Source organism: Agrilus planipennis, unplaced genomic scaffold (genome assembly GCF_000699045.2).
Source record: "Agrilus planipennis isolate EAB-ADULT unplaced genomic scaffold, Apla_2.0 scaffold132, whole genome shotgun sequence".
NCBI classification, from domain to species: domain Eukaryota; kingdom Metazoa; phylum Arthropoda; class Insecta; order Coleoptera; family Buprestidae; genus Agrilus; species Agrilus planipennis.
In genome coordinates, this window is record NW_020442448.1 from 694516 (window position 1) to 708403 (window position 13888).

At 35.4% G+C, this 13888-nt stretch overlaps 1 protein-coding gene across 2 annotated transcripts in view; it reads right to left on the bottom strand.

Annotated features, from left to right (window-relative positions):
• Positions 1-11748, bottom strand: part of LOC108737349 (homeobox protein araucan) — a 66004-nt gene extending 54256 nt beyond the window's left edge. The window contains exon 1 of one of the 2 annotated variants that reach the window (XM_018470164.2): positions 10635-11748. In XM_018470164.2, coding sequence (XP_018325666.1) covers positions 10635-10673 — 39 coding nt within the window. In that variant the 5' untranslated portion in view covers positions 10674-11748. The remainder of the gene's footprint in view (positions 1-10634) is intronic. The other variant, XM_018470165.2, reaches the window with a different exon arrangement.
• Between the last annotated feature and the right edge of the window lie 2140 nt (positions 11749-13888).

Genomic DNA, 13888 nt, shown 5'->3' on the forward strand with positions numbered 1-13888 from the left:
TAGGCAGTAAACTTGACGGAATTTGAAGGCTAGCTTCCGGATTTGTTATTTCCGAATTTTATAATGTGATTGGCATTAAAAACACGCTCACCTTCAACGAAATTTCCTTTCCGAGGCTTTGTGTCAGCCCAATCACATATTGTGTCAATACTTATCATTTTATCGTAATTTAAAAACTTGGAAATTGCACGGTACACCATAGGAACTACGATAAATTTTCCCTAATCGGCGCCTCCCATTTGACGGATCCCAATAGGTACGTCAAAATCAGTGATTTTTAATTAAAGAACATAATTAAACGAAAACATGCTGGGTATCGAACATAGGCGGCCTAGGACACAAATCCAAGATAAGATAGTATGATTGCAAGACAATAACGGTTTTCTCGCGTTTCAATTTTCCAGTGTCTTCTAAACTGCCGAATAAAGTCTAATTTATTTAAAAAAAAACCAAACTTTAAAAAGTCAAATCCATCGCCTTTACGCTCATTGAGTATTAATAAAATTTCGCCCCAAAATTATCCAAATTTCAAAAAATCGAGATGATACAATCTAGCTGCAGTTATTTAGAATGCTACGATAAATCTGAATTTATATTCGAGTTACAAAAACACATCGAATTTGATTATCTTACTAATAGTGTTCTTTATCTAGGACTTGAACCCAGGGATATCCTAACACGCTGAAATTTCCATGTATCCCATATTTAAAAACCAAATTAACATCATTCAGCTTTTTGGAGTTAGAACATTACAAAAACCTTCATGTGGTGGAGCATTCGAACTTATCGTCATTCTTTCGCTATCTACATGTATTTTCTTCAAGAATTTCGTCCACTATACTTAATTAATGCGTAAGAATTAATCTTTATTGAATGATTGTGCGGATATATAAACTGCACGAATCGTATAAATCGCGGCGTGGAAAAAGCAGCCTGTCCAGAGCGAAGTAATTAAACTGACATTAAGTTTGCCACTAAGCAACTATGTTCTCGACTGGAAACTTATCACGTACCGATGGCTGATTGTGTTTAAAAATTAATTTCATACACATGTATAAAACCGCAGTTATAACGTCATTATGACGGCAGCAAAACACCGCTAATAGCTAATGCTACTCCTTATTTGAAAACATGCCATTCGGCAGCGTGCATGTCACACATTGCCCGTACTTTTTCTTACGCAACAATTATTAACTGTCACTGAATTAATGGCAAATGGTAGCTCTCGGAGAAAAACATTCGCAAGACAGTCGACTAATTGTAAACGTACACATCAAGTTGACATAGAAAAACGGAATCTAGTTACTACATTCTTTTAGTTATATGATATGATCGTTTGATTTTTTTACTACGATTGGCACATGCGCATTATCCAAAACTCAGTTACGAGTTAAGTAATCTGCAACATCTATGCCAATTCTCCCAAATGGGCAGCCGATATTAATATACTGATGTATTAGGAACGCTGTTGCATTTGTGCTTATGCATGGCCTAGAGATTTAGACCAGTGCCTAGCATTAGGGAGGGCGCTGGTTCGATTCCGGGTCCGTCTGCCTTAGTTCAAGTTTTTTTGTGGTTTCCTTGGATCACTTAGGCAAATGCTGGGGCAGTAATATTCCACAGATAATCTTTCATTCTCTTCTGTCTTTATTTTATCCATCTTACCTTTCTCATCCGAACCACCACCCACCCATTCATACGATTCCTGAAATGAGGCCCTTCCGCCGTAGTCCGGAGAGACTGCCCGCCCCACCAGCATTAGCGTCTGATGGAAATGATACGCCCAAAAGTTTTTTTTTGTAGCTGAGTAAATCAGTTGTTGATATATGCTCCCTGTACCATCCTGGCTTTCTACCATCCTCTTCTGGAGACCATATTCGTCAACAATAGAGTCCCATTGGATCCATAACGACTTCACTTCAGTAGATTTAGCAGCCACTTCTTGCCAGGCTTGTTGTCCTCCTTTATTTTTCCATTGTCGGGGAGCATTCTTAGGACCGAGTTAGAGTCTTCTCCTACCTTGATATTGTTAGGACGTCACTGCTCACCCATAACAGTTTCTCTTCTAACTTCCTCGTGCTCCTCTACGCACCTACAGTGCCTTGTAATTTTCTGGACATAGTGTTCGAATATTCGAACATTCGGATATCTCGACATAGCGAAATAGCCTCAGGGCGTAAGCGGGCAGTCACTTACCACCCGAACAGAAGACGAGGGTGGCAGACACGCAGTATGATATAGCTCACTTTCACCCTGAGGTGCGTAATCTACTATATTCTACGAAATCCGACAAATCTACTATTTCATAATGTTAGATAAGAGAATAAAAAATGTTAGTTAGAATAGATCTCGAGTTATAGAAGTTCCATTGTATTAAAAACTAAATGTTTGAAAACATACAAATGCTAATAACATTGTCCCCATTGTGATTACCTATTGGAAACGGAAATTTTTGGCAAAACAAACTATTTTTATATAACAGAGAGACTAATCCTTAAACAAAATAACTTGTTTAAAGTATATAACTGGCAGTTTTTCCGGAGATGATCTAAACCTAAACTATGCCTTTAAAAATTTTAATTTCTTAGGCGGAAAAACTTAAAATAATACTTTACTTTCCAGTATAGTATATTAAGTGTAGTACAATACTTACAGATAACGAAGCAATTAAATTTAAATATATTGTTTATATGTATACTACTGCAGCACTCATTCATACTTGACTGACCTCGTAATACTGACTTCGTTTATTGTATAATCAACATTTTACATGTGCACTACTAATAGGAAATCATTTTTAATTTTTTAACAGGTACGGACTTATACACGTGTACGAATATTACATTGTGATATCGTATTAATTTGCAGTCGATATTTTTCTGATTTGACTTATTACTTGATGCAAAATATGATACGGTTTATCAAATTGCTAATCTGTTTATCTGATTTTATATTTACAATATTGATGACATTGCTTAATTTTATAAATTTCTGCTTTAAAAGCGTGAACCTGTCAATTAATTAATGGTTATAGGCAGAGATGGGCCGCGTATCCGGTTTGAATCCGGTACTCGGTGGATTCGGTAATTTTTTTAGGATCCTCACCGGTACCGGATAATAACGCCGAGTACCCAGCAGTACCGGGTAATTTTACCCGAAAAAAAAAGAAGAAACCAGCAATAATAATTTAATAAGTATGTATGTATAACAAAAAGCCTACCCTACCTAATGGAAATTGATAATTAAGATCGTATTGTGATAGTTCGTTTGTTCTAATTTGACTACTATACTAAATTATTTGTTATTTCAATATAGTTCTTGTGTTTACTTTTTTTCATGAACAAAAACACATCAGTATGACCGAACTACTACAATTTCTGTCGCTTGTTGGTATATCAGGGTTTAATTAACGATAACTTATTAGTTTAATTTTGTCACAATGATTCCTAAATAACCCTCTCGTTGATAATCCGCTAACTAAGATTTAAAATTTAATTAGTTTATTGTTTAAACGACTTTTTGAACGTAACTTAATGTGGTTTGAGACGTTAGTGAAGGTGGAATTTAATGGAAAACCCGCCCGGACGATGGCATAAATCATTAACCGTAGTGGTTCATCGGGTACTCGACACAGCTAACGCCGGTTACCCCATTTTATTTTATTTTATCTTATTACCCTATTTTATCATTTTTTACTTTCGAATTTCTTTAATTAGATATTGCTTGAGGGGTGCATATCGAATGCCAAGTACTAATCAAACAAACTAGCTCATTATTAACCGATAAATAATGACAAAACAACCCTTTTTAAAATGTGTTTTTTTTACATATTATGCACATTATTTTTCATAATATGTACAGCGGACTAAATTTAAATGTCCACTAGGTACTCTAAAACTGGAGATGCAACATGTAATAATCCACATAAAGGACTTTTAAAACCTTCCTAGGCAAAACTGAATGTACCGGATCATTATTTGGCATAAAAGTCTAACATAACGGATCGATGAATGAATTACTAAAGCTACATATTTTATAAAACAAGAACGTGATTCACACCAAATTTAACAACCACCTTAATTATATTTTTAATGATAAAAGTTAACAAAAATGGAAACACCCCCTTTGTTCTTTATGATCACACGCTATCGCAAATAAATTATAAAAAATCGCAACATTTACAAATAGAATAACGTAGAGGTAATTTAGAATGACAGAGTCTGCAAACATCAAAATAACAAAACTACGCCCGTTCATTGATTTCTACATTTATATTTATGCTTCTTAAAAACAAAATTAAAGATTCATCGTGTCATTTTTAACTACCTAATATACCAGCCTACAGAACATTTAACAATCGAGAACATTTATTTCAAAACGTTTCATCGATTAAGTAGATACTTCCATTTTAATGCCTAATGCCTTAGCATTCGGGAGGACGCCGGTTCGATTCCGGGTCCGTCTGCCTTGGTCCAAGTTTTTCTGTGGTTTCCTTGGATCACTCAGGCAAATGCTGAGGCAGTAATATTCCACAGATAATCTTTCATTCTCTTCTGTCTTCATTTCGTCCGTCTCATCTTTCTCACCGAACCACCACCCACCCATTCCCACGATTCCTGAAAGCAGGCTGAAGAGGGCCTTCCGCCCTACCTTCCGGCATAGTCCGGAGGGACTGCCCGCCCACCAGCATTACTGGCTGGTGGGAATGAAACACCCAAAAGTTTTTTTTTTTTTTTTAATGCCTAATAAATACTTTTTACACGGTTGTAAATAGGTAGATATGAAAATGTTATAACTGATAAGCTTTCAATCAACAAACAATACGAAGCCGCTTAAAAAAAAAAAAACAATTGATGTTATATGTATATTTATTTAACAATGAGATAATTGAAAGACGTAAAACTTTTTGAGAGTCCTACTCTGTACCTGTAATTGGTTTAGTAATAACAATTGTAACAAAAAAAGTCCTGAGTAATGCGTTACGCGATAACCGATTCTTAAAACAGTAAATTAACACGCGCATTACAAAAATAGAATTGCTACTTATTAAATTTTCGATGTTGACTGCATCACATTCTTTGTTCGTTATCACATAAGTACGTGATACCGTTTGAACTTACATAATATGCATGTATATTATCATGTAATAGAATAAATATTGTACTTTGCCGTTAAAGCGTAATAATCTGCATTTAGGTATGTTTGTTACAGCGATAGTCCGTATAATGAGTTAGAAGTAAATGTCTTTTACATGTAAATTTTAAGATTTACCCAAATGAGTTAGCAACTGCATCATCGAGCCGATAATAAGACCCTAAAATCATTTAAGAAAGAGTCACGAAAACGCGAATGTCGAATTGATACCCAACCGGATTTAGATAATCGAAGTCTCGTTAATTTATTGTGGGTCCACATACTCGAAGTCTCGTTAATTGTGGGTCTAGATAGTCGAAGTCTCGTTAATTGTGGGTAAAGATAGTCAAAGTCTCGTTAATTGTGGGTCCAGATAGTCGAAGTCTTCTTAATTGTGGGTCCAAATAGTTGAAGTCTTGTTAATTGTGGGTCCAGAGAGTCGAAGTCTTGTTAATTGTGGGTCCATATATTTGAAGTCTTGTTAATTGTGGGTCCAGGTAGTCGAAGTTTAGTTAATTGTAGGTCCAGATAGCCAAAGTCTCGCTAATTGTGGGTCTAGATAGTCGAAGTCTCGTTAATTGTGGGTCCAGATAGTGGAAGTTTTGTTAATTGTGGGTCCAGACAGTCGAAGTCTAGTTAATTGTGGGTCCAGATAGTCGAAGCCTCGTTAATTGTGGTTAAATTCAGTCACAAATTCTGTTATAGTGTTCTCAGGCCCTTCTGTTTTCATAAATGTCCTGCACTTACGTTTTTTAGTAGCATAAATAATCTACCTTCGTACAACAGTTTTTTGTAAAAATATACACCCTAGTTATCACACAAAACTGGTTTATTTCAGACACGCGTTGGCATTATCAGTTCAGTCTCGCGTTGATAATGCCACTTAAAAATTGGGCGCAACACGTGTCCGTAATTAAACAAGTGATGTGTTAAAAATTTGAGTGAGTTGGTTTATTTATTCGTTTACAATAGTCTTCACTTTCTACTTTGGTTTTTGATGAAAAACTTGTAACATCCAACACCAATATTTTATCGCGTTCACTTTTCATAAATTCCACTGTCGACGTCTTAAAGCTTTTTATTTTGGTAATAATACAATAATTGAGTGGAGGTGCGTGTGCAACCAATCCTAGGACTAATGAACCTATGACGATGATGAATACAATAATTATGTTATGTGCTGATGCTATTTTCTATTATACACCTATAAATATAATTTACTCTCATTAACAAATCCCTATTAAATGGACGGGTGATGATTCGCCCATCCTGCTAAAAAGGATTAGAGGTTACGAAAAAATGTATTACCTCTTTCTTTATCGATATACCAAACCTGTGACTTTTACTTGATATACTTGTACAATGTACTATAGACAAAAAAAAGCAGTCTTAGGTGAAATTATAATTTTCAGTTATTTCTTTTAAAAGAAAAATGTAGGGTATACTACAATTTTTCAATTCAGCAAACGAATACTCTCCTGTCAGTCATCCTACCTACCCTCTCACAAAGGTCACTCGTCTGAATTTTACAGCAACTATATTTCATAATTGTGATTAAAAAGTAGATGTAATATTCTAAAATAAATTCAAAACAAATATCTTTTTACGTTTACTTAGGTACCAACATAGGTGCCTACCATATTTATGTTAGTGTTTTTTTTTGTAAAAATATGCCAAATTAAATGAATCATTTTTAACTAGAAATGTTCCACATTAATTATGACTCAAAAGATATTATAATACAAGTAAATTATGTTCACTAAAAGGATCTATAATTAAATTCTAATTTACATCAAGTAAAAGAAACTAAACTACTTAATAATATTACACAAATAGAAACATATACTTCAGAAAACACTTGGAGGTAGGTAATTTTAAAACAATTAAGATTTTTTACTTACGTGTAGTTTTTCATGATTACCATTATTACTAACCAGTATTGCACTTATTACAATACTCGTCAAATGAATAAAGAGAAGAAAATTAATGTTTGGTTAATTTAAACCACACTTTATTCACCAATTGTGAGTCACAATGACCTGATAATTAAGTAAAAATGACCTTAAACCAATGCAACTATTGTATTATAAAACTCGCTCGTAAAATTCTTAAGGTATACCTACCTGGTCTGAAGGTGCATTGTCATTATTTATTGTTTTGAAACGTATATAGCTGAGTCATTTCAGATAATGTGCCTATAATGTTACAGTTTAATGAGTTAGTTTTCCAGAAACAAAAATTGTCAAATTAATTTCGGACGAGCTAATTACTAATCACTGTAAAATTCGTCGCAGTGCAAATGTCCAACAAATGAAATAGAATGAAATATTAAACATTGTTTACATTCTACAAAATGAAACAAAAACTAACTTTAGAATGAAGTTAAATTAGACTGATTTTTAGGGTTATATTTACATCCGGCAAGTAGTTACAATTAGACTAATTTCAATTGTCAATTAAAAAACAGAACGAAATTTAAATTTTAAAATTTTGTAATACGTTGAAGGGTCAGAAATTAATTGAAGTAAAACATGGGCATATTAAATGTTAAAAAATACGAACGACAAAAACAAAATACTTTTCTCCATTACTCTTTCTAATAATAAAAAACAGAAAATCGCACTAAAAAAATACCACATTCCCAATCGGTGGTAGCTCAAAAGTAAGTAAACAGAAGAAAAAGAGTCTCTGGAAGGGCAAAGATTATGCTAAACAACACAAAATTCTTAAATGTTATCAATGTTTTTTTATAATTTTGTTTCGTCTTAGTTTTCTGTACCGACGCGGATTTGCCCGCGAAGATGTCCTAAATACGCGTTAAGCGCATCATTGACGACCATGCAAAAGTAATTTTTCTATCCCGCGGGAACAATTTTTTTTCTGGATAAAAATTACTCCATGTTCTTTTATGTACCCCTGACAATGTGTGTACAAAATTTTATGATGATCGATTCAATAGTTAAGGCGTGAAATCGTAACAAACAAGCAATAAATATTGGTTAGAATACATATTTTACCGATAAACTTTATATGTAATGACTGTTTTCTCTTCTAGTTTTTCTCTACCAAATAATATCTATAAGGAGCTTAATTATCCACCACCTTTAATACTAACGTAAGTCAAATTTTTTTAAGAGGGAGAAACTGGAATTCGGAGGGGTAGAGATAGACCTAGATTAGATTACTGTCCTCAAATAGTTAAGGATGTGGGTTGTTCTAATTTTAGGGAAATGCGAAGTATAGCTCAGGATAGGAAAGGGTGGAGGTGCGTGTCCAACCAGTCTTAGGACTGACGACCTTATGATGAAGAAGTCAAATTTTATCCTAACTAAAAATATGTTATGTTATAATCGAAAATACTTATAATAGGTTTACTTATATTAATTACGTATATTAATTTGTTCATAAATTAATATTACTTCTAAAATATGAACAAAGAATGCAAAACGTTTAAAACGCTGCTAATTGTAAGTAAACTCCACTTCTGTACATTACAAAGGTGCAAGTAAGATATTTAATTAATAATAACCAGAACTTACACGACAAACATCTCAAGATGTTTTGTGCAATTAATAATATTTAACTTCCAAGAAATAGCCGCAATTCACCGTGTGTTTGCATAGGTAGGCATAGGTACCTACATATGTAAATATATTCTATGACAACGTGAACAAGTGTACAAGCCTAATAGTTTATGTGCAAACAGTTTCACCAACAAGTATTAAGCGTCTCGAAATGTCAATAATATACCCATATGTATACCTACTAGTGGTGAGTGTTGATGAGGATATAGTTCTGGTATAGCTATTAACACACGTCGATCGCGAAGAAACTGTTGACCGATTATAGACGACCGATTAGACACAATCTCAAATTTTCCCCATGAACTAGATGATAAATGTGCTGAATTATTTAGCGTTACTTACACATTTTCTATAGAAATTAAGTGATTAAAAATTTATAAATTTTATTTTTGTTTTGGAACTATGTATTAGATACTTAAGTGAATGACTCTTTTATATTTAAACTTAGCGAAAATTACACTACTAATTCTCATATTAATGAAGATTCATTATCAAAATTATCATCTCGATATATGCACCAAATTATAATTCCTTGGCTAGAAACAGGCAGCTCTACAGGATTCTCATTAAAGATAAGAACGTAAAAAGAATTATAAATGTTTAACACTGTAAAAATAAGTATAAGTCTGTATTTTTGTTTGTAGTTACTCCTCAATCAACCCTTAGTTAGATGCGTGGGTCTTTCACGATTTGCAAACAGCAGTGCATCATTATGAAATGCCATATTAGATTTGCGATTTTGAGAAATCTTATACACCTTTATTAGTTTTAAGTTCTGCGTGTCTATGCTAAACAGTAGAGATTTTTCTTTTAAAGAAAAATCGATCCTTTATGTTTAAAGGTTGGCTACCCTTGATTATGTTAATGCAATTTAAGGCTTTGTTCAAAAGTTTTTAAGGGTGCAGTTTATTTAGTAGTTTTCAGTGCAACACATAAAAAGAAAATATGCCGACAAAGAAAAGTATGATTTGTATGTTCCGTAAACGTTCTGCCTTACCTGTAGATCACCACCTATGGAATACGAATATCTACTGATACCATCTACCCACTGTATCTAATATTCAATTGTTTTATAATTCATTAGCCATGTACTTAAATATGACAGCTTAATTTCACTAAAAATGATTAATATCCCTAAATGTACGGGTAACTTTCCTTCGCCAATCGCCCCTTTTTCTTAAAAAGTGTATCTGCCTTTCATGAAATTTGATATTAAAAAAAACCTATTCTGATTCAAATAGTTCAAGTAGCGATTTTATGGTTTATAAATTCCTTAACTATTATATTATTCTTATAATTTTATATTAAGTGTGCTTGCAGTAAAGTTATCCAAAACAATTGCATTACTGTTCATGTGAAAATTTACTTAATTTTTATACACTACACCGCAAATTACCTGAAGGTAATGAGGAAAAACCATTACTACAATCACACCCTCGTCGGGAATCGAACCCGAGACCTATGGCTTAGCGCACCAACGCTCTAAGTACTGAGCTACGAAAGGTGACAGCAGTAACAGCGTTGAAATGTGTATATGTATTTTTAGTACTAAAAGTTTCTTAAAAAGTATTTCTTGTCGGATTAAGTTGCTTACGGTTGCGCCTTGCAAATCGTTGAAGTAATATTTAAAATCTGTCTGCCTGACGCGCTTCTTTATTGATTGTAACATATACAGGTAGAGGTAAACACAGATAGACCTCTACACGATAATGGTGATAAACGTTTGTATAACTATACTGAGACCATTCATTACAAGAGTATGAAGGGACTAGGAGGGTGTTTACTATAAGAAGTAGGAAATTAGTACAATAACGTTACTACGACGACCATGAAGCTTACAATAGGTACATTAAGAGGGTAGCAGGGTTAAATAAGTTGAACGTGAAGTTTGGGGAGATAGAGTGAGAGCGCAAGTACCTGGGAATTCGGCGATGCTCGGAAGCCAAACTGGGACATGGTGCGCCCAGCGCCGTGCTACACTCACTGAGTCGTCGCCAGAGGAAGCATGGCTTCCTGCACGCACTGCATTATACACTTTTGTACCTTCGCGAAACTAGCGGTCTTTGAAACTATATTACACTGCCTGTAGGACACTTATCCTACATGCCTTTAACAAGGATATCGCCACGTGGTCACAAGTCGCGATACTTTTGTTGTCTTGTTAAATGTCGGTAAAAATACGGTAGCAATACCGACCGAGTTCGATTACAACGCACCAGGTGATAATTGCGGTCGGCTTCTTTCTGCCACGGCTTTGGATTTTTGCAAGGTCTGCCCAGTGGGAGGAGCGGAGTGGGGGTATGGAAGGGGGTCGGCTGCGGTCTTGTCTTGTTTTTGCCACCGACAGAACGCGACTACTGATGTCACGGAATTCTTTTAACGGCGACAAATTGTCGCGATCACACAACACAAGCGCAGTAGTCGTGGCGACGGTGTGTAAAAAATCGCCGTTGTTTCCAGTAGAGAGGGAGACCGCGGTATTCCTCCGGGGACGGCAGGGCCCGCGTTTCTGAGATGCATTTTTGCGGCCTCCCCTTAACAGACCGATTGATCCACCACCACTAAAAATCGCGCCCTACTTCTTTTTCTGATCCCCTCCCGTTGCGCTTTTTTCCCCTATTCGGGGCAGGACGCCTGCAGATTGAAGAGCGGCCGACGGACCGCCTTGCCCCGCCTCCTCGTTTCACCCAATCCGACGCTTGATGGATCGACCGCGTGCACACGTCATATCGTGACGTCTCCACGATGTTCGCACCTCGAACACTCCGGTCAGCTGGTTTATCGGTGTTGTCTTGTTCTTGTTCTTTTGGGGTTCAGAATACACTTGTGTATACTACTACAAACGATAATGAGATTTGCTGTCGCCCGCCTTCCACGAAAAGTCATTTGCTACTGAAAGTAAAAACTCCCTTTCATTCACGCCTTATTCACTACTACTGCTTCCTTTGAATGTACCATCCTTTTTTTCTTTCATAATTCCTATTCTCACAATTGAATTCATCAATACAATCACAAATGTAGGGGGGTATTATGGATTTGTGAATACCTATTCTCATTACGTTATATTGAGAATAACACTGTAGAGGTTGGGTAGCCAGTTTTATAAAGATCGGAGAAAAAGGCGGAGAAGTTATCCCTCCATTTAGGAATTGTCTTTCATCCGGTTACACATTTCTGTATACCCCACTTATTTTTGATCAAACAGATTTCAAAATCTTCAATGGGCAAAGCAGTTATCCCTCCAATATTTACAAAATTTGTTCCACACGATTACACCTGTCTGTTTACCCCACTAATTTTTTAGAAATGTGGGAGTATATGAAGAATATCTATGGGGGTAACAGGAGGTGGAAAAGGCGGAGAAGCTATTTTTTCAATATTAACGAATTCCCATCCGCCCACTTGCGTACACATTTACAAGTTCCCCATCTTTTTCATTACGTTACACATTTCTATTAACTGGTATGTATATTAGGATAACAGTATGCGAGAAGGTACCCCCTCAATGGTTTCTTCGGTTGATTACATGTTTGTATGTACCCCACCTACTTCTATATAAATGTATACGGAAATATCAGTGGGTGGTAAGGGGCGGAGAAGTTATCCCTTCAAATTTTTACGAATTCCCATCCTCCTTGTTGCATAGAGGTTTCTATTTAGGTACCCACATTTTTTTTAACAAATGCTTCTGTAGGGGTACCAGTTGGTGGAAAAAGAGGGAGATGCTAATGCATTAAATATTTTCGGTGAAAAAAGGCGGATAGGTTACCCCTCAATGTTTCTTTCGTCGGTTGCTTATTTCTGTGTACCCCACTTACATTTTTACAATTGTGTCAATACATGAGTGTCAATGGGAGGAAAAGGGCGGAGAAGCTATCCCTTCGATATTTACGAATTCCCATCCGCCCATTTGCATACACATTTACAAATTACCCATTTATTTACATTCTTTTTTTCATCACATTAACCATTACTATTAACCGGTATATCTTGTGAGGATAATGGTTGAACGTTTCTGTACACCTGACCTATTATTGTACAACTATGCATATTTATGTATGTTTAAGATCACTACTGTAGCTACTGCATTAAAAGTATCCGGTGAGAAAAGGCGGAAAGGTTACCCCTCAATGTTTACAAATTTCTTTCGTCGGTTACCTATTTCTATGTACCCCATCTACTTTATTACAATTATGTCTACATGGGAGTATCAATGGAAGGATAAGGACGGAGAAGGTATCACTTCAATATTTATACAAATTCCCATCCGCCCACTTACGTACACATTTACAAATTACCCATTTATTTACAATTTTTTTTCATCACATTACCCTTTTCCATTAACCGGTATATCTTTTGGGGTATCAGTGAGTATAGAACGTTTCTGTAAAGTTTTTATGCGGGTTACACATTTGCATGGCTCCACTTATTTTGTAACATATATATGCTTATAGGGGTAAAGAGGTGGAGGCTTACCTCTTCAATGTCTACAAATGATGCTTATTTTTCACTTTTTCTGAATCCCTACCCATTTGTGTACACATATTACCTATATGCATATCTGCAGGACCACCTATGTGGCTATAATATAAATTCATTTCAAGCCGTTAGAGATATGCCCCTTCTCTTTACCTGGATGCGCCGTGACAAAATTCAATTCAAGTGTGTATTTTTTTATTCTCGCAGCTTTTCTCAAGGTCACAACTCTAACCATTTGGAACGAGTTGCATTTTCTTATGTACCCCCACCACATTTTTGTACAAGTGTGCCTGTAGGGGAATCAGTTGGTGAGAAAAGGCGGAGATGCTAGTCCTATGATACATATGTCGATATAGCCCGCACCACCTTTTTTACAAATACGTACACGTGAGGTTACCAAAGTACAACTGTGAAGTAGTTTAAGAATAGAGGTCTACTGCTTACCTACTTGCAATTTTATATGTAGAAGTGGCAATAAATTATTAGTAAATATAAGGTGCTTATCTGAACGTTTATTTAAATAATGTTTACGAATTTATATAAGATACGTGTTAAAAACTTATACTTTTTCATTGATATATTTAATAAAAAAGTAACGAATTTCGGGCAGATTTTTTTGCGTAATGATTAGCAATCTGGTCAGATAACAAGAATAGTGATATGGCTACGTATTTACGACTCTATCGAGACAG